Source organism: Clarias gariepinus, chromosome 17 (assembly GCF_024256425.1).
Source record: "Clarias gariepinus isolate MV-2021 ecotype Netherlands chromosome 17, CGAR_prim_01v2, whole genome shotgun sequence".
Classification (NCBI taxonomy): Eukaryota; Metazoa; Chordata; class Actinopteri; order Siluriformes; family Clariidae; genus Clarias; species Clarias gariepinus.
Genome location: NC_071116.1, coordinates 19,802,994 through 19,825,122, shown reverse-complemented (window position 1 = coordinate 19,825,122; position 22,129 = coordinate 19,802,994). Strand labels below are relative to the sequence as shown.

Sequence of the window (22,129 nt, the reverse complement as noted above, 5' to 3'; positions counted from 1 at the left end):
CAGTTGCTATGGAACCGAATCATTCGAATCTACAAGACGAGAATTGTTTCTCACAGTTTACAGGAGTGCAGGACAAAATATGAAAGATCTGCTTTCCAAGTGGACTTATGGAGGCAGACTGATTATGCTTCCATAACAGTGATTTCTGTTAAAGCACAACACTACGATGTAGGCATTCACAGACCTACAGTAGTCACGCTTTTTGCTGCTGAGGGTCATGGTTGATCTGGAGCCTCTCCTGGGATTACTGAGGTGGGAACAAATCGGACACCAGTCATGCACAAACTGTTGCACACTTACTCACAACTAAGGGAAATTTTAAGGATCCGATCCACCTCCAGGCATGTTTTTTCGGAAGAAAACTGAAGAACACAGATGAAACATACAAACAGTAACCCAAGCATTGGCCATAGAGTTGCGTAATCAATTTTTCCTTCGGATTTTTTTTTACTTATGGTATTATCCATTCATTTTGTGAACAGGTGATTTGAAGGTGATGGTGGTGGTGACTATGTAATAAAGTCGTTGGGCTTGCAATCAAAAAGCTGTTGTTGCTTCCAAAAAACTTTATCTGCTGAGCTTAATTGTAAGTCACACTGTACAAAAGTGTCTGCAAGTCTTGATTTGTCCAAAGTTAAATGTGGCAAAATAACAAAATGTAAAATGGCACAAGAATTACTGAATCTTTTTACCCTCATAATTTCATTTTTTTTTAATGCAACTCTGATGGAGAGCATAAACCAGAGAGATGAACAGAAGACCGAGCAGGACAGAGCGAGAGCCTTTCATGTTGCGATGTGTCTGAGGCGGATGGTGCAGGATATCCTGAGACCGGAGGCACATCATCGATCAGTTAAAGCAGCATATTAGACCTGTGTTAGTAATCAAACCCACAGTTTCTATTGTTTGTAATGAATCTCATTCATAGGATGGAGCAGAAGCAAGACCATCAACAACAAACTGCTTTCCTGCTAGGATATCAGCATTAGCACACACACCCCACAGCATTTACACACACAAAATACCAGGAAGGGTTCCAGAGCAGATGGCCGTTCAGCATCCATAATTATATCATTTTTAGAGCAATAATTATGATTATGATATGAAAAAACCTGCCCCCCCCCTTGTAAAATGCCTCTTTCACCCTTTATTGTCACATGCATGATTTTAAACATAAGCCCATAAAATGTTTTTATTCAATATTACTTATGTAAGCACAGTATGTCCATAAACACACATGTATGTAGATAAAAGTTACATAAGTAGAACATACTGATTGGAAACAGTTGCTTAGAAACGCATCGTTGCAATGCACTTCACATGATGGAGAGCCGAGGAGGGAGTGAGGAGCTGATGTCAGTAAGTATGGGTTTACTTCAGAGAGCACTCAGACATTGCTATACTGGAAAGTCACTTATTGTTAAAGTGCATGCACCGTTCTGTACAGCTTTAATGAAAGTGCCTGAGGGGGGAACGTTGTGATGACGGCACATCATCTTCACTGCTTCTGTATACACAAACACACACTGGCTTCCTGTGCTATAGTCTGGAGATGGACTTTTACTGACAACACGTACATTTAAACCATACAACATCCATGTTTAAAAAGGTATACATTTAAAACAAAATGACAACCCTAACAGAGAACTATTTAAGGAATAAAACCTTGCAAAGTATTATTACTGTACTACTCTATTTATAATGGTGTCTTTTTTATATAATTTGCACAAACTAACCTAATCTGATAATTTTATAATAGTTGTTTTATTTGTTGATAAATGTATTTAATGTTGTGGAACATCTACAAGGTGAATATATAAACAAATAAATACAGCCATGTGCAAAAGTTATTACCCCCTCTTTTAACTGTTAAAAACATGGTAAAAATCATCTGATCATAACAGGTGTTAGTATTAGGCAAATAAAACCTTAGATGAACAACAATATACAGATAGTCCCCAACTTACGAACATTCGACTTACAATCAGATACCAGTATTTACAATTATATATATTTTCAGTGTGTAAGTAAAAGTATAAAATGTCCAATGTCCAGTATATTGTATTTGTGCGCATGTGGAGGTGCAGAAGAAATGGGTCGCCTGACTGGTTTAAGTAAATCAGTTCGGAAGCACGACGATAGAGTCGGAAAATGGCTGTTCTGTAAAGCTGTCCTGATGCAAATAAATAATCCTAAGGGAAAATTCTTAACAAAACAGCTTCCAATACACTGGAAAATAGCTGACAAAAAAATTAAAGGTGGAGGGACAACAATGTTGCATTTTACATTTCACTAAGATTCATTTCCTTGGGTGTTTGGGTGTTTATGATTTTTGGCCACATGATGGCAATGTGAGGAAAAGGGACAGAGATTAAGTCAAGTAAATTGGTGTGCTTTACAGTACATTGTATTTTCATTTCAAAGACTTGCTTTGTCAGGCTTAAGAACAAATCTGGCTTATGAACATGCTCCCTGAATGGAACTTGTTCATAAGTAGGGGACTGCCTTTTTTTTTTTTTTACTATGTAATCACTTGTTTATCAAAAATGAAGCCAAAAAGAAAAAGAATTAAAGGAGGAAGTACCAACTTTCACAAAGAACTGGAGATAGATACGTAGATGCATATTGCATTGAACCCAACATAAACTTTAAGCATTCAGTAGCAAAAGGACAGAAACACAACAGGCTTGTTGCGATTGCACCATGTAGAGCATGAGGACAAAACATACATAACACAAACTGACATATGTTATTAATAGTAATAATGCAAAACAACAGGAATAACAGAGAACTTGATACAATTCCTGGAAAAATTGTGAAGGTAACAGTAAAACCTGCACTTCGCCGCAGGGTTCCCAAGATATTAGCATTTATGCTAGCTATGAGAGGGCATTGTGTGAGTGGAGAGGTGTGGCTTAGTTCTGCTGCAGCACCCCTCCCCCTTCACAGCAAACTCAGAAGCCCCGTTTACACTGCAGGTCTCAATGTCCAACTCTAATTTGAAGAGAGGTTCTTGCGCTACACACTAGCCAAGATGGACAAAGGCGAAATATGCTTACCGCTAGCTCTGCGATATATGCAAAGTTCACAAAACGTCATCATGGTTTTAAAACAGAGGAGGAGAGAAAAAAGAAATTGCAGCCAGTGCATATGCTTCATTCACCAAATACTGATTTCTTAAGGTTATTTAGCCTAAATAAGCATTAACATAAGACGGGGGGACCTTTTCCTCTTCCATGTCACCTGCGATGTTATCATTCCACACGTGCTCCCACCGGAGAATAACATTACGTCATTAAACCGCGAAGAAGTCACAGTTTTAATGATGTACACAACATAATGCCTCAGGAAATCCGATCTGTCTGTTTACACGACCATAACACTAGCACACATCTGATACACATATACACACATATCTGATTTATTTTTACATATGAAGGAAGCCTGAAAACCAATCTCGAAATATCGGAATGCATGCAGGTTTTTTTTTTTTTCTTGTTTACATGGACATAGAACATATCCGATATGTGTCACATATGAGCAAAAAATCTGAATTGAGTCACATTTAACTGACAGTGTAAACGTAGCTTCACGCAGAGTGTAACCTGATTGCCTGTGTTAACATGAAAGGCAATGGCTGCAGCTGATACTCATATTATTTTTTTTGCTGACTCACTGTAAAATCCAATTAATTGTCTATGGAGCAAGTTTGGATTTATTTAGGGGCCACATTTATAGTGGTTTATTATTCTGGTTCAACATGATTTTTTTTCCCAAAGTGGTTTTCAGGCACACCCAAACTGAGAGAGGTACAGTAGCGTCCCAAAAGAATCCTCATAACTTAGAAAAGGACTTGCTTTGAGCCAAGGTTGACTCATTCTACTGTGCTATGGAGACAAAGCCAAAGGTTTTGTTATAAGCTTTGTTGGGGTGCATACAAAATTGAGGGAGGTATGACTGCCTAGTCCTAAATCCGATAAAAGGGAATTTTGGGAAAAACGTCAGTATAGTTCCTTTAAAAAATAATAACAAGCCATTCTTGTGTGGTGCAGATTTTGCCACTTCGACTGCATTAAATGTCAAAGTTTTTGCACTAAAAATTTCCCTGATGGTTTCCCTAGTAATATATATTCATACATACATACAGGTTCACTCAGCAGATAAGGCATGAATTACTGACCAGAAGGTGTCAGGTTCAAACTCCAGCACCACCAAGTTGCCACTGTTGGGCCTTAAAGCAAGGCCCTTAACCCTTAACTTCCCAATGTAGAAGGAGATAAAAGTGCAAGTCATTTCAGATAAGGGGATCTGCCAAATGCTGTAAACGTACATACAGAACACATATACAAAATTTAAGTGAAGTCGAGTAGGATTTTTTTTCAACTGTATATGGTTGAAATGACAATAAACGTGTGAAACGAAACATTGTTCTACATATAACATAAATTAACAAAACTAGCTTAGGGCTATATAAAAAAAAACAATAAAGATATAAAAGACCACAAATGGAAAAAAATAGTCAAAGAAATGAATACAAAGTGCAGTGCAAAAACATGTAAAAATAAGTAAAAAACTAAACAGAAGAAATCCCAACTTTTGTTGAAGTACAAAACAACACATGGATGCAGCTACTAGGAGATTGCCAGTTGCCCAGTTGCAAGCTTCTATTACAGCTATAAACAATATTTCCCCCCTTAATAATCTTTTTCCCCCTAGAAGTGAACAGTTACCAGGTATCATGTTACCAAGTAACCTAAAAATGTAAAGACCTCTGTCCTGAATTCTTTCCGATGTTGGAAAAGCTGCAGTTTTGCTTTTGATACAACATGCTTAAACTGGAGACTCCTTCCATAAATATAATTAAACACTGCTTCACAGAAAACAAGTCCTGTTATTGTGTAAATCTTAAGTGTAGAATTTGTGCTTTCAAATAAACTTGTGATTTGAATTACAGTTTTTACTACAGACTGATCAGAAGACTTTCTTGAGAATTTGACAGCATGAGGTATAAGCCTTTTACACTATAACCAACCGAATCTACTTTAAATACAAAAGAGTCTAGCTCTTAATTGTTAAAATGTTAAAAATAAGATTTTTATATATTTTCTTTGCTAATTATTCCTAATTAAAGTGATCCAATAAAAATATTTCATATTTTCATATCTCAATCACAAATAATATAAATTCTGAAAACATCAGCATTGTTGTAAACCTGACATGATGCTCGAAGTGTTACTCTGTAGACATAAGCAGTTCCATGAATATCAGTCAGTAACTCAAATAACGATTGCACTTCTAATGTATTTTTAAAGCTGAACCTGTTTTAAACGTGCCTGTTTAATCTATGATGGACTGAGTAAATGATGGAGAGAAAGAAGGATAAATTAACAGCTAATCATATTCATGAAGAGCTCTTTACATTCATTAGGAAAGCCAAAATTCTTAGCTTGCACCTCAGCTAATGGCTGTAATTACTGCCAAACTGATTCACTTGTCCTTTGTTGGGCCCTTAGGCTAAACGTCTTTTCAGCAACACAAAGGTCACAGTCACAAAAACAAGATGTAGGAGGGAAACAACAACAACAACAAAAAAAGTGGCTGGAAATGAATATTGCAACAAGTGCCCGCAGCTCTTACATCTCTGTTTCAATAAGCAACTGAGGATAATAAGCAGGTTTAACTTTGCTCATTTCTTTATCTGCTTTTACAAGGTGTGTATTTCTTTGCCAAGCGTACTTGAGCTTTCCACGGTCTGTATTTCTTGTATACAAAAGTCTGCTCACACACAAAGTGGGATAACTTAATTATATTTTTGCCATAATGTACAGCATGTGCAAGTCTCATGCTCTAATGTGTGAAAAAATTCTTCATGCTCCCAGAGCAGCTCTTTCCCAATTTAAGTCTTAGAATGTATTTTTGCTATCAGGAAAGATACACTTACTGATGTCATATCCTGGTCATTCAGTAACTTCAGGTCATAAGCTGACTTCATACTGTAACGTTACTGAGCCTAGACCTGACCAACTGAAGCAACCCTTCATGAGCTTCCATTGCTCTAAAGTCCAATCTTCATGCTTCAGCAAAATGTGCATACAAGTCGTTTTCTTAAGGACATAGAGCAGTTTATATCCCATCCTGTGAGTTCTCCTTTCATTGTGCATGTTGAAATGCTCTTACTGTCGCTATTAAACATTGCTGTTATTGCTACGGTCAGTTTTTTTTAATGCTGCGGCTTCACAGAGTAAATGAATGGCCGTGGAATTATATCACTGAACTCGTTTCATAGTTTCTCTATATTTTATAATACACAAGAGATTTGTTCAAAGTAAGCTACAAGATCATTTCTGTTGACATAAGCTTGAGGCATACAAACTCTGGAAAAGATTGCATGCAAGATATGCTCATATATAAATTTACTGCTTCAGTAAAAAACAATCAGCACGGATTTTCTTCCTTTTTCTTAAAAAAAACTGATTATATTTCTACTTATAACGTAAATGAATGCATCCTATTCTATATATTATATTACAGCCTATTTTAGTCAGAATTATGAAAAGCTTGATGATTAATGCAAAATCACTTTGAACTAATGATCAAGAAACTAGTAAGAAGGGACATTCCGTTTATATGGATAGTAGTGCTTCCTGGAGAAAGATTGAAGAAAGTCTGATTACAACCACCTCCCACTCTGGCTATGGGCTGGATTTGAACAGTAATTGCATTTCAGTGTGGCACGACTGCAATGCCCTGATGAAAATGATTTACTTCTGGATCAAAGTGAATGTTTAATTATTAAAAAGCAATCCACTATAGTGAATGTTTTTGCTATACCTTTAAATAATCGCTCAGAGATTTCCTTTAAAGTTAAAGGTGGCAAGGTTCATTTTAAAGCTTATTTTTTTTTACCAATGTGGCAATGATCCTGACCCAAAATTAAGTGCACATTCACACACCAAAGCAACCTCTATGATATACAGTACAAGGTTCTGCTGGAGATATTAGTATGAGCTGTCTGATGCCAGAGATTTTCCATCAGCCTTAAAAGCATGGCATTAAAAATGAACTTCATTCTCATTGTCTTGTCAGATGGCTATAATTCTGTGCCTTTAATGGTTGGCATGATGGACCTGCTGGCAAGTGCACTTGGGTCATACCCATTTGTCCTTTCAACTTTAATAACCCAAAGTTTTCAATCATATTACAAGGTAAAAAAGAAATCAATACACACTGATATGACTCTGCGATTCCTTGTAGGGATGTAGGAAGACACACTTCTACAGCAAGGTGATGCTAAAGAAGTTTGGAAAATATTATTTCACATTTAACGGACAGAATTTGTAGTGATGAAGAAAATAAGGACTCTTGTGTCAACATTGACAAAATAGTCATTACTTGACTTACATATTAAATACACTTTCTGGCCAGAAAAGGTCACACACTTATATTTCAATTGACTACCCTTAGCTTTGATGATGGTGTGCAATATGGTGGCCATTTCATGTATAAAAATGTTTCCTCATGTTTCCACTCTGATTGATGATCTTCATTAATGATGTGGTAACTCGACCATTCAGTATACTCAGTTCATCAGCCGACCTTAATTTATGGGGACATAACGTCGTTGAGCCTTGACACATTGTGTCTATGAAAATGCTTTTACTTTTACTATTGAACATAGCTGTGGTTTCTACTGGCATTTCTAAAGATGTAACTTCACCAAGTGTTTAACTGATATTTGATCACAAACATTCATTATTTTTTTCACACAACATTTCACAATCCATGAAATTGACAGGTCGGAATTATACTTTAATACCATTTATTATTGCATCAGGAATCTTCTTACTTTTTTATCTTGACACTTCCAATAACACTTCAGTTTGTCTTTCTAATCCTTAAAATGTAACTAATGAAGTGTCTCTGCTGGTTAAACAATCTCAGCGTGGCACAAGGAATTATTACTTTATGCACCATTACAGTAATCCATGAAGTCAGCTGAGGTTCAGTACAGAAGACCCATCACCAATTGTGGTTAAGTCCAGTGAAGCTTAGATCCTTGGTGTTGAAGAGGCCATTGACAAGGACCACTTCACCACTGGAGGCACCCAGATCCTATCTATCACTGAGAAACCAGTGAAGAACCTGTGGAAGGTGTTTGATTGCAGCCTGAGAGACATTGTGTTCATCAGATAGAACAACCAGTACCTGGAGGCCTGGCTTGCTGCTGTTAATAAGTCAGGCCTGCCTGGACAGTTCAAGGCCTGATTATATTAATCTGCCATCCTCACATGGATTCTTTGACCTCACTTTCTTTATGGTAGTGGCTTGGACTACTGAGGAGCGTGAGCAGCATCGCCCTCTACAGGCAGAACAACAAGGCGAAGCTCTTTTTCGACAGCTGGAATGAAGATTCCATAATGACCCACACTATGGAGGCTCTGCAATATCAAAAGTCCTGTAACCCAAAGTCTCTCAAACTGAGATTTAGGTTAGGATAAGACAGAACTGGAGAGAAGCAGAATGCTGGGCCTTAGAAAGCAATGGATGCTGCAGAACCATGGCTAAGGCACAGGGGGCTACACGCCCCGCTACACAGGGGAAGGACAATTGGGCCTTACTTCAGGATGATATGCGAGCATCAGTTAAATAGGAGCCAGCCAGCAAGATGGTAAGGATGTAGCAGCAGGGAGCCTGGACAAGATGGCCCGAGCTTTGGAAGATGATGCCCATACTATAAAATTCTTAATCCAGGCTGTCTATGATGTTTTGCCTACCCCATCCAACTTATTAAGCAGGGGGAGGATGGGAGTGCCAACTTGCCTACTGTGCATGACCAGACACCGGACCACATACTCAGCTGCTGTTCAAAAGTTCTGGGCAAAGAGCACTATCGATGGAACCACAAATAATTTTCTCCCCGTGCTTGGTGGGTTTCCTCTGAGTACTCCAGTTTCCCCCCACAGTCCAAAGACATGCAAATTAGGCTAATTGGTGTTTCCAAATTGCCCATAGTGTATGAATAAGCATGTGTTTCCTGTGTGTATGTGTGTTCCCTGCGATGGATTGGCACCCTGTCCAGGGTGTACCCCACCTCAAGCAGTCAACAAGCTTTGGTATTCCCTTCGTTTAAAGCTCATCAGAAGTGAATTTTCGTCCACGTCTGGCTTCTTTCTGCGACTCAAACAAGTAAAGGTCTAATGGAGCTACTGTATATTAGGACTATAGGGAAGATGCTTTAATGTTCTATGCATAAATTTTGAAAGTGTGGGCAGAAGTGAGCGGACATGAATCGTCATACAAGATCACAACGCTGTATCACTGCGTTCAGTCCAAGGTTTAGGCTTCAGCTCTTCAATAAGCTTCTCATTGTTATGAGTACTGTTGATTGTTGATCCTTTTTCCTGATAATGTTCCAATACTGGGCCACCTGATGGTTGACTTTTCCACTTTTTCTTGGTCGGTGATTGAGGATGTTTCCGTTCCATACTCTGCCGTTTATTCTCAGGTTAGTAGTGATGACTCTATGTCTTGCCGTCAGTAAATGTTTTCTTTAGGAAACTTTCACCTTCCTTAGAATATCCGACTAAATTTTATTTGCAGATATCCAAACAGTTTCACTATACTGCACACAAAGTATTTGATAAATAATGGCACCAGACCACAAAAAATTTATCACATCCTCAGATTACAAAAAAAATGCTCTTTTGTGGTGCAAATCATAAGTGGGGTGTCTGTTTTTGCTCGTACCACAGTTACAAATGAACTGATGTAACACGTTCACACCTGCACAGCAGTGACTGGGGAAACAGTAGCCTTGAACAGAAAGCGCTGATAAGACAGAAGTGCAGCCAACAGAAGTTTTAATATACCAGAGTGTAGATCATTTTTGACTGATCGAATTTTTGAATGTTTTTGAACGTCCAGATTCTGGTATTCTGGATAGAATCTTTTTTTGCAGATTGAAGTGCAAAGAAACACATAAGGGAAAACATTAGAGAGATTTTATATCTAATATATATATATATTTTTTCCTTTCAAGTCCATCATTTTTTCTTTGCTATTTGTACTCACAGAGTTTTTCTACAGAAAGAATTGAACAGATGGTTCTTTAGCCCTGGACCTGAGTTTAGGTTAATAAACTTCATTAACTTTATTAACTTGATTAAGAAAATTTAATCAAATTCTCTACCAAATTTTCAGCACCGTAGTCATGGATCAAAACGCTTCCTTATCGTGGAATCAGAGAATTACGGTTGATTAAAATGCAAAACAATCCAACTTCTGTGTTCAAGGTTTATTATCTACATTGTTTTCTCCTCAAACTTTGAAATGAGTTCACTACGGTACAGTACATGAGTATATCTAATAGATGCCTGATACAGTTGCGATTAGTATTGTTTTTACTTGTCGGGTCAGAGCAACAATTCTAACAGTGTTAAGCACCAGCGTTACCTATCTTACTATAAGCTGTATCACAGTGTCTTAGTGGTTAACACTGTCACTATGCACATCCAGGATCTGGGTTTGATTCCCAGCCTGGGTCTGTGTGCATGTTCCCCTTGTGCTTGGTGGGTTCCCTCCAGATGGTCAGGTTCACCCCCATAATCCAAAGACATGCAGTTGATTCAATTGGCTTTCCCAAATTGCCCGTAATGTTGACTGGAGATCCTACCACTGTCCTAAAAATATGGCCTTAATTACTAGCTCACAATCAAACAGTTGCATTGTTTTGTAGAAATCCAATATCAGATTATGTTTTTACAGTAGGAACTGTTTCAGTGACTCAGAACTCAGATTGCTCCATCATAGCGAGAGTTATGAGACCTCTTTAAGTAAATCACCCTGTATATTTTCCTAAAGGACCACTTTTCAGAAAAACCTGTACATCTGGGCATTCTTGCAGTTATGTAATCAGTCAATCATGTGGCAGCAGTATAGTGCAAAAAAAAATATGGTAGACACAGGTCAAAAGTTCCAGTAAAAGAAAAGGTGTGAGCTCTGTGACGATCACCATGGTTTCATATCTCTAAGACATGTAGCCTGGTCTGATCTTGATTGCATGAGTAATGCACCATGTCACAAAGCAAAGGTAATCTCGTATAGTTTCAGAAACATGACATTGAGTTTAGTGGCCTTCCCAGTCATCAGATTTGAACCGTATGGAGCACTTTTAGGATGTGATAGAACAAGGAATTTGCACCATGAAGGTGCATTTGAACAAACACCATAGAATCCATTTTAAAATCTTGTGAAATTTCGCAAATATGAAGAAATCTGTTTCAAAAGAATGGCCCTAAAACTATTTCAAACTGAGAAATGTATAATGTATTGTTATAGTAATGAGATAATAGGGGTGGAATTGGGCAGAAAGTCCAATTTGCCTCCATTCATTATGGCTTAAATGCAATGTTCACAGGTCCATTATTAAAACTCCTACATTGAAATTCCTTCATACTCAGTATTTCGACTGTACATTATTATAATTCATTTCCATGAGGAGATAATGGTGTAGGACGCTGTATGGGAAAGTGCTCTGCGTGGCTCCAATATACAGCTGTGAGCTCAAAAGTCCTGGAGCTTTTAGGGTGGAATAGACAATCTGTATATGAATGCAGCTTTAGTCTTGTCACCTAGCAACCTATATGTTTAAATTGAATGAAATGAAATACACTTTTATGATAAAGAAAAATATGTGAATCTACAAACAATTCAGGATCTACTTATCAGATTCAGTGATAAGCATCACTCTCCCATGATATAAGCAACCAGTTTCTGTTCGGCATTTTATTCCTAACAGTTTTAGTTATCATCTTGGTTATTATTTTGCCTTGTAAATATTTAGAAAGTATTTTGGTAGCTTACTAGTAAATTGGAAGTGTTAGCTGAACAGATTACCTAACTAGTTGTGCCAGAAAATAAGCCTACATCCGCTAGCTAGGAACATTTCTAGAAATGTACAGATTTCTGGTATGACAGCCATTAACAATAGGCTCATTGGATCAGACTCTGACTCTCGTCTTGCTGACATCTGTGACAATGATGACGAAGTTGGCCCATCTTGCTGTGGTATCGGTAATCAGTCCATCTGTATTGCAGTTTATTTGAGCAGACGAAGCCCAAGCCAGCTTGTTGTTACAAATTATCTACAAATCTGACCTGAGACATTTATGTCACGAATGGTGAATAGGTATAAACCCTTTTTTGTGTAAATTATATTTAAAAAATTAAAATACACCCAGCCTCTTTTAATTTATAATTCATATTCTTATATTAATTTTGACTTTATCTCAATATAAGTTTTAAAGTTAAGGAGTATGAATACTTTTGCAAGGCACTGTACTGTAGTTCTGAAGTAGATGGATTGCTTATGTGTAAGATAGCCATGCAATTCATGCAACAACAAAAGGTTAAAGCATTCTTCCAGAAAATAAATAAATAAATAAATATTCCCATGCGTTTAGAAAGATAGTTCAGGACCAACACAAAACGGGTAGATGATTGGGATGTGGAAGGAAAATGATAAATCATTTTAAATGAATGAATTGATAAGTTAGTTTTAAGTATTATATTAAATCACAGATTTGGAGTTTTTGGAATTATGTCTTATTTTCTTCTACAAACAATGTAAAATTTTGTTTCCTAATAATTTGTATTTATTATTTTATTTATTTATTTGGTCATTAATAGTTTTGCTAGTGGATTTGTGAACTCACCCATAATACATATTAGTTTTTAGCACGTTTGAATGAAATCTAACGATATTTGCTTGTTTTTGTCTTCGCACTCTTCGCAAGGAGGATCACCCGATTTTCATTCATATGTACACACCCCTGTCAAGCGGGAAGAACTGCGTGGATGATTTGGAGATTAGCACCGGAAGTGAGAAGGCGGAGCTCCGGCTGTTTGGGAACAAACGCCTGAAGAACTCCAGCGACCCTCGGTACTGTTAATATGAACAGTATAAGCCGTGTTTACAGGCTGTGTCGTGCTATATGAGTGTAAGGCCATGCTGTAAGTGCTGGAGACATGCTGTAAGTGCTGGAGACATGCTGTAAGTGCTGGAGACATGCTGTAAGTGCTGGAGACATGCTGTAAGTGCTGGAGACATGCTGTTTGTGGTGTTTAGGGCAGTTCTACACAGAGGACATGGTGCGGCTGTCTGCCAAGAAACTTTTCGCGTTTTGCCTCTGCGCTTCCGCGTTTGTTTTTCTCATCATTACACTTCAGGTAACTCTCAGACACACCTGACTCTGGGACGTTTCTTTCCTCCCTTCTTATATATCTATATATCTGATAGACAGACAGACAGACACATATCAACCATAACATTATGACCACCTGTGTCTAATATTCACCAGGTCCCTTGCTCCACCCTGTCCTGACACTTTTCCATCACAACCAGCATGAACTTTTTCACCAGTTACTGTAGATCTACACTAGTTCTTCTATAGGATCAGTCTACTCGGCCCAGCCTTTCCTCCCCATGTAAACCAGTGAGACCTGGCCACCCATGACCCTGTCACCAGTTCACTAGATTTCCTTCCTTGGATCTCTTCTGGTATGTCCTGACCACTGCTTCAGGAAAACGTAGACACAATTGCTGCCTAATATACTGTATCCCACCCACTTCGAGCGAGAAAATGTTATTATGTTAAATGACTGTAAACGTTTGTGTTCATTCTTCAACTGTATTACTACGTTAATTATGACCTTCTACATCCATGGGATCGCCTCGAGCTACTGTATACTAAGATAGATGTTCAGCTTACTGCTATGTAATATTCTCAGCATAATAAAACTATCTGGTTATATTATATGGTTGAAGAATATTAAAAAAAATTATTTAAACATGTGGATGGTTGAAAACAAACTGATAACAATTCCTACTTTTAACAAACACTTGAAGGTTGTCTGTTATTTAAATGTGCTCTCGTTTACAGGCGTACAGTCCTGAGCCGAGCTTCCAGGATTTATTGACTAACTCTTGGATAAAAGATTGTGTCTTTGCTTACTGCTGGTATTTCTTATTCTTCCCTCTAACCACCTTTCCATCATTCCATCTTTCTATAATTGTAGCGCTGAAAAGAACAACAACAAATAGTTTACTCAAACTCATTTCATACTATGAAATCTCAGCAGTGTTAGTGTAGCATCATAAAATATTTACACAAAACAGATTTTTGTAAAACTCCTGAATTTAGTTAATGATATGTGTAAATTATTCTTAAATTTGAAAGGAGAGCTTTTCAAAATGTGTCCCTGTCAGAGACTTATTACTCTGAAAAAAACATAAATAATAGGAGTTATTGGAATGAATGTCCTTCCTGTACCTTCATGCTGTAACAGCTCTAGTCTTGAATTAAATACTCAAATTGTTTAAACGTTATTAATAGATGTAAACTGCTGCCATTTGCCTTCTGTTATACAGTACACTGATCAGTCATAACATTATAACCATGGACGGGTGACCTAAACAACACTGCTCACCAACTATACACCAGTTACACACCAAGGCTCACAAATGCCCACAGGGATCAAAGATCAGCCCGTCCAGTACGATCCCACAGAAATGGCAATTTTCTTTTCAAGTCGCCAAAAAAAGTTCAGATGGCCATTTTATAAAGCCATTACAGCACGCCACACACAGGGCCCAGTAGGAAAAGAGCTCAAGGTTGTCGACCCAATCCTAATCTGATTGACAAAACATGTCCAATCCATGGCAGCTGCCAACATCCTGTGCCAGACACAAAAGCACATCCCCAGGACACTGTGAAACTGCTCCCTGAAAGTCAAGAACTGCCCAGATGGAACCAAGTCCCACTGTGGGTCGTTTTAATATTAAGGGTTTTAATGTTAAGGCTGATATGGCCGTAGATTGCAGTTAGTAGGATATGTTACATTATATCCTCTATATGTCTGGACTGTAGGATTGCTGTCCTAGTTTCACCCACTGCCCACTCACTCTAATGTTGTGTTTTGTTTAATAGGAAGTAGTGTTAAAGAGACATAGCGATAGCTTGCTTGATTTGCATTTTGTCATTTTCACTTTTTCTCTGTATGCATCCATTTCCAATGCAGGATTCATAAAGATCCTTAATATGGCACAAATCCCTCATGATTTCTGAGTGGCGAACAAAGAATGTTCAACAATATTATTGATTTTATGTATCTAAAAATGATTTGAATACATTCATAATAAAATGTGGGTGTTTTTTCTTCTTCTTTTTTAAGGTTTAAGAAGGTATTAGAGTGAAAGGGTTAGTGCAGTGGTGCTTAACCCTGGTACTGGATGATCTACAGTAGTGTCCTTAATGTTGTTCCTGCTGTAGCAGATCCTCTTTAATTCATAACAGGCTGTTAATAAGCGGAACAGTTAAATCAGTTAGTAAAATCTGCCGGGGCAGAGAACCACTGGGCCTGTAGATAAAGCATGTATCTGCAGTATATCAATTGCAAGGGGAAATGCAAACTTAAAACTAATCTCATTACATTAAAATTTTAATAATGTCATCTTTCATTTCTGATTTTGTATTTAAACAAGATTGTATTTAAACAAGAATGAGACTCAGTTAAACATAGTGCAGCAATACCGATCATTTCCATTTATTTGTTTATTTTTGTCTGGTTTAAGGGTGTGCAAACTTTTGCACTTGGTTGTATTTCTGTTTAGGTTGCGGAGGAGCTGGGCCAGGTTGAGCAGGCGGTGCACACACTCCCCCTAAAGGACAGAGGAGAATTAACTCAGATCCAGGCTTTCCTTGCAAGTGCTGCCCTCCCTGATGATGGAGTATCCCCAGGCTCCGAGGGTCCTTATCCCATCATTGTGTGGTGGTCTCCACTGACCGGGGAGCTGGGCCGGCTTGCAGAATGTGGACTTAACAAATGTTTTTTCACCATTAACAAGTCTTACCATTCTCATCCATCTGCACAGGCCTTCCTGTTTTATGGTAAGTGATTCTGGGATTGAGCTTGGGGTTGCACCCAGAGAGTTTAAACCTCATGCATACTGGATCTCTAAATCATCTCATTTTATACTGGAAATTAACATGCAGCACAGACATTTCAGACAGCATAGACATTATCATACTCGGCCCTAATAGGTGATGCAGTTTTGTCTTTTTAGAGTTTTTCTTTTGAAAATGTAAATACATTTAAGGGTATTAAGCACTCTCCCCTGATTACTCTGACAACTAATTAACTGTGAAATTCACCAGTGCTCATTTGGCCCACAGTTTCCATTGTGGTTTGAGTGGAAAGTTTTTCGCCCCCAGTGGCAGAGCTAATCCTGGTTCGGCTGACCCTGCAGCTTTCAATACTGCAGCTCCTGCCTTTATCTGAGCCCTGAGTCCATGAATGCACTCTTTATCACACCTCTCCGAGCAGAGACAGGCGTTCAACCAGTTCGGTTAAAACCCACGCTATCCTGACATTGCAGTGTGTCAGGACTGTAGTGATTAAGATTAATTAATCTCTAAACACAAGCTGGTATGAGCAATTAATTACTGAATAGCTAATATATTTCAACAGGCGTCATGTCCTGTTCAGTCACCGATTGATCCTAAGACATTTGCAGCATTCGAATGAAGCTTGTAGCTAACAATTTCCAAACTCAGAAAAGCCAAAGAAATTGACCCTCAAGCTTACAATTCTACAATTGTTTTAAGTGTATGACATTCTGTCAGAATAGGTGCTCCCGTTAAATAAAATAATGTTACTGTGGCATTATTTATAGCACTAAAGTTACTTCAGAATTCATAATCCCCAATGTCAGCTAGCTAGCTTGTTGCTAACAAAACACACTTTTCAAGCTACAAAATGGGAAAGAACATTGATATGTCTATTTTACGTCAATGTTCTTTTCCATTGTGTAGCTTAAATTTCCTGAGGTTGGAAAAGGACATAATTCTGAGTTCAATTCGATTAATTTTTATTTTCATAGCGCTTTCAGCAATGGTCATCATCTCAAAGCTGCTTTAAAGAATTTTTAAAAGATTGTGGAAACAGTGAGATCTATTGGACAAAGAACAGAGAAATGTAGAGACAAAAGCATGTAATTTGTTAACTGCAGCTTTGGTCACATTTTTGTGTGTTGAAAACAAGGAGTTCCAGAGCTGATTATAAACTGTACTATACACATCAAGGATATTCAATACCAAACCATCCATATTGTTTTTTTATGTTTAAACAAACTCATTAAAGTGACAGTGAGGCAAAAAAATAACCCATGCTCTAGTTTAAATACTGAAGATAAGGTGAAGGTGCAAGTAAATCTCTGAGGTGAATGAATCCTTTGCGGATGGGTTCTGTGTGATTTTTCTTTCTTCATTAGCAGGCTTGAACAGGCTCGTTAACTAATGCTGAAAAAAAAGTCAGACACAGAACCATGTAAGCCAAGAGAAATAAATCCATGGTGGTAGCAGAGCAGTCTTAGTTTGAAAAATCGATAGTCCTTTATTTGCATCGCTCATGGCATGCATTCTTCACACAGTCCACACTTTACTTTATATTTCAAACAGTATATCGTGTCGTCTAGCCAGGCTAAATGTGTGTTGACCTTGAAGTGCGCTCTATATCACTCAAGTGATTCTGATCTCCATGGGGAGTTCAGGCTCAATTAACATGATAAGTAGCACTTGTCAGTCCTCTGTGGATAGCTGCCGCAAGTCAGCTAACCGAAAGCCATGCCCCCTGTTCAAGACCAAAAATAGATCAGAGGCACTAATGCACCTTTTGCTTATTTAAATGCCTTGTCCTCTGAATGACCCCTCAAATGGGCCAACTTGTCTTTATGTGGTTTAAAACCACGACAGCTTTATTCCCTTACATGTCTCTTTTCCTAGAACTTACAATCGTGCATGGTGACAGGAGAGTTGCTAGTTTAGAACCATTGGCAAGCTTAATACTATAAACCTGTGACTTGCTTTGCGGCTGAAATTATCGTCTTAGCTATACTATTAAAGGTAATGACCAATCAGAATAAAGAACCCAAAAGTGTTAGTTTTACAGATGGATACACTTATAAATTTCCAGTGCATATGATCATATTTACATGATACAGAAATCTTGCTTGACTTGTCTTACGTGTTACACTACATTTACAGCGTTAGCGCTTTTTCTTTCAAGGTACGGACTTCAGCATAGAAAGTCTTCCGTTACCAAGGAAGCAACATCACCACTGGGCTCTTTTCCACGAGGAGTCGCCGAAGAACAACTACAAGCTCTTCCACAAGCCTGTCATCACCCTGTTCAACCACACAGCCACATTTAGTCAACACTCCCACCTCCCTCTCACTACACAACACCTAGAGAGCCTCCACATGCTCACCTCAGACAAATTCCTGCTCCCTCTGGCTCAGAAGAACCATTTAAGAGACACTCTGGCTCCTGTGGTGTACGTCCAGTCAGACTGTGACCCACCATCAGATCGTGATGTGTACGTGCAGGAGCTCATGAAGCACATCTCGGTCGACTCTTATGGCCAGTGCCTGCACAACAAGGATCTTCCCTTGCATTTAAGCGACTCCACTGCCATGGACGAGGAGAGCTTTTATCAGATCCTAGCCCAGTACAAGTTCATCCTAGCATTTGAAAATGCCATTTGTGATGACTACATCACAGAGAAACTGTGGCGTCCGCTCAAACTCGGCGTGGTCCCTGTGTACTACGGTGCTCCTAATGTTCGCATGTGGCTTCCAAGTAACAGAAGTGCAATTGTGGTGGACCCAAAGCAGCCTCCAGAAATGTTGGCTCAGTATTTAAAGAGACTGGACAAAAACGACAAGGAATATTCAACGTACCTGGACTGGAAGCTAAAACGGGAGATCTCAAATCCGAGACTTGTTAAAGAGCTGAAGGAGCGTCGATGGGGTGTGCAGGACTTGACTCAGGATAACTTTATTGATGCCTTTGAGTGCATGGTGTGTAACAGGGTATGGGAGAACAACAACAGACAAAACAAGGTAAGCATTTCTGCAGGTGTTAAAGTATCCCTAAACTCAAAAACCATGTGAAATGTCACCTTTTTCCATGTTTCTAATAAAAAAGTATTCCATATAGTCTTTTTGCACCTGTCATGACTTCTGTCCACCACGTTCCCGCCCACTTCTGGATGGCAAGGGGATGTTACTTACTGTATGTCAGTGCCAAAGCCCACATGCAAAAGCAAAGACAGTGGCGGTGTTACCCTGTTTAGGTTCATGATGGGTGAAGGATCATGAAACATTTAGGATGAAAGGTGTTCTGTGGGATTGAGGTCAGGACTCTGTGCAGGCCAGTAAAGTTCTTTCACAGCTTGCTTGGTGCACTGGTGCGCAGTCATGTTGGACCTGGTGTGGGGGTGTTTCTCAGGAGTTGGGCTCGGCCGCTTAGGTCCAGTGAGAGGAATTCTTAATGCTTCCGCATACCAAGACATTTTGGACAAAGACATGGATGAGCGAGTTTGGTATGGAAAAACCTGACCTTAACCCGACAGAACACCTGTAGGAATAAATTAAAGGCTGTGAGCCGGGCCTTCTCGTCCAACATCAGTGTCTGACCTCACAAATGTGCTTCTAAAAGAATAATAAAAATTCTTGTGGAAAAAACCTTGTGGAAAGCCTTCCTAGAGTTGAAGGTGTTATGCTGTAGCTCCAAAGGGTGGGCCGATATTATATTCCTTGACCCTTGTGAAAACTCTTCCCAAAAGAGTTCCCAGAACATCATATTAAACCCTATCAATTAAGAATTGGATGTTACTGAAGTTCATATGCATGTGAAGGCAGACGAGCGAATACCTTTGTCAACAGAGTGTGTCATTTTGTTTGTTCAACAACTCACCATGTGACTGAAATGTATAGTAGAGCAATATTATATTAATTATAATGCCTCGCCAAGTTAAATAAAAGTAAAGTTGTGAACTTGTAGAACTCTAAATGAAAGTGTAGATTTATATGCACTCATTCATCAAAATGTATCAATAGTCATTTCTAAAAACAAGGAAAATCCTTTTTTTTTTTTTTTTTTTCAAATAATATTTTGGATCCTCCTACTTTATTACTTGCATCGATACTGTTGCCATGTCAACACCTCCATCCTTTCTCATTCTGTCTAACAGGGTTTGGTCCCCAGAGTGTGGCAGGCTGAAGAACGTCACCTCAGATGTCCGCCTCCGAAGGTGTTCGACTTTGCTGTAGATCTTTCTAACAGCTCCTCTTTGCGCCACATCTGGAGAACTAGTTATGAGCAGTCAGTGAGAGAAGCCCGAGCTCTTAGAAGGCTAGCCCTGAAGAACAGGAACTTCACAGCTACACAGTTTTGGAGGGAGGTGTTTAGTGACTGAGTTTTAAACAGGCAGTATTTGTTTTGGTTGTAGTGATTGATATTAATAGTGAGTAAGTCAGTGAGTGAGCGAGTCAGTCAGACAGCGCAGTCGTCAGTTTGTCTGTTAGATAGTTAATTAGTTACTACAGATAAATCTTGTTTTTGTTCTGATCTGATGAGCAGCTATACATCAAGAGAGTTACAGCTTGGTATTGCCTAATGCCTGTTCATACAAGAGATGGACTTATTAAAATAGTATTTAATGCACATCTCTAATGTTTCCTAACAAGATAGTCAATATGCAAATATTTGAGAAACCATCAATATCTCTGTAACCATCCTTACATTGGAACTTGCATCGTTCTAGTTACTTCCTAAACCTACTTTTTTTTTTTTTACAGATGCCTGAATGACTTTTATATATGCATGGAGTTTCATAATTTGCATTTATTGAACCTTTTGTTTCTAGCAGAAACCGAGATGTATTCCCGAGTCAAGGGATCGGGTACCTGTGGATTTAATGTCGTTATTATTAGCAACAATTAGCTCCCTTAAGAAAGATGAGCAGTGCCCCTTAACGAATTAGCACTAAATACATTTACAAGTTTAGCATGGGCCAGAAGGCCTTCTGAGGTGAAACAGATAGAAATCAATACCATCAGTGTGCTGTAGAAAGCTCATATCTCCGCAAATAGAGCTCTGCCCCGGGTCTATAGTTAGTGTGCTATATTTGTGTCTTAAAAAGTTTTTATCAGCACTAGAAATTTTAGTCCTTAAGGGGCATTGATTCCTGCGGTACTCAATAAACTCTTGTACCTATGCATTTTATATATATACACTGTGTGTCACAGGGGGAACGATTAAATTTACAGAGTGAGCATAAAGTCTTTCCCTGATTTAAGACATGTATTTTTATTTACTGTTACATTCCTTTTTCTTGCATTCAAAGTTAAAAAAGAATCGTATCAAGTTGTCTATATAATATCATGACGTTCCTGTTTCTAGCATAGGTTTTTAATGAAGGAAGCACTTAATGCATATTTGACCTTTGAAACTGTGTATATAGAGTATGATCTAGACTTTAACCTCCACCATGTTAGTATTAAATCCTTACCAAATACACTTGATATAAAGCAGTATTACACTTTGCAGTTTGTTTCTGGTAAGCTTGAACAGAGTGCTCAGACTAAGATCCAGGAATATTACGTTTGTCTCTCACACATGCATACAAAAAGAATTAAAGTGCCTTTCTGTATCACTACTGCTGAATAGTTCATATAAAATGCAAACAAATGAAATGTTTGTATCTTATGTATATCTTGTATATTAAATGGTATTTTTCAAACAAAACCAATCCAATTAAAGAGCACATGCTTTGGTATGCAATTCATTTATTCATTAACTATTGTACTTTACATCATATACAACAAACAAATTACTCCTACAGATCGTTAATGTTGGTCTCAGCAAAATGTTGGTGTATTATTTTTAAGACATTACTATGTGTATTTAACAGCTTACTCATTCTCCAAGTCATGTAAGATTTGTTCTGTTTTGTGTATTAGTGATGTGGCCACTAGATGGAGACTCTGATCATTTTATGAAGATCATGTCTCCATAATCTCATTTCAGTTGTGCCATTAAACAAGGAATATTCACTGGTTCAAATTTGGCTAATCATTTACTTTTGATAAGACAAAACTATTTCTCTCATTTGCTGACAGTTTATATTTATAATACATAAATACAACTATTTTTAATTGTAAATGTGACTAGTATTTACTTAATTAAAAATACAAAAGAACATATGTCTCAATATTGCTTTTTTTTA

At 38.2% G+C, this 22,129-nt stretch overlaps 1 protein-coding gene across 1 annotated transcript; it reads left to right on the top strand.

The window, feature by feature from the left end:
* Positions 1-12,910: 12,910 nt before the first annotated feature.
* fut10 (fucosyltransferase 10) lies at positions 12,911-21,688 on the top strand. Its single transcript, XM_053476274.1, has 4 exons — positions 12,911-13,227; positions 15,671-15,947; positions 18,124-18,959; positions 20,093-21,688. The coding sequence occupies exons 1-4, from the start codon at positions 13,147-13,149 to the stop codon at positions 20,315-20,317; spliced, it is 1,419 nt and encodes a 472-aa protein (XP_053332249.1). The 5' UTR covers positions 12,911-13,146; the 3' UTR covers positions 20,318-21,688.
* Positions 21,689-22,129: the final 441 nt, after the last annotated feature.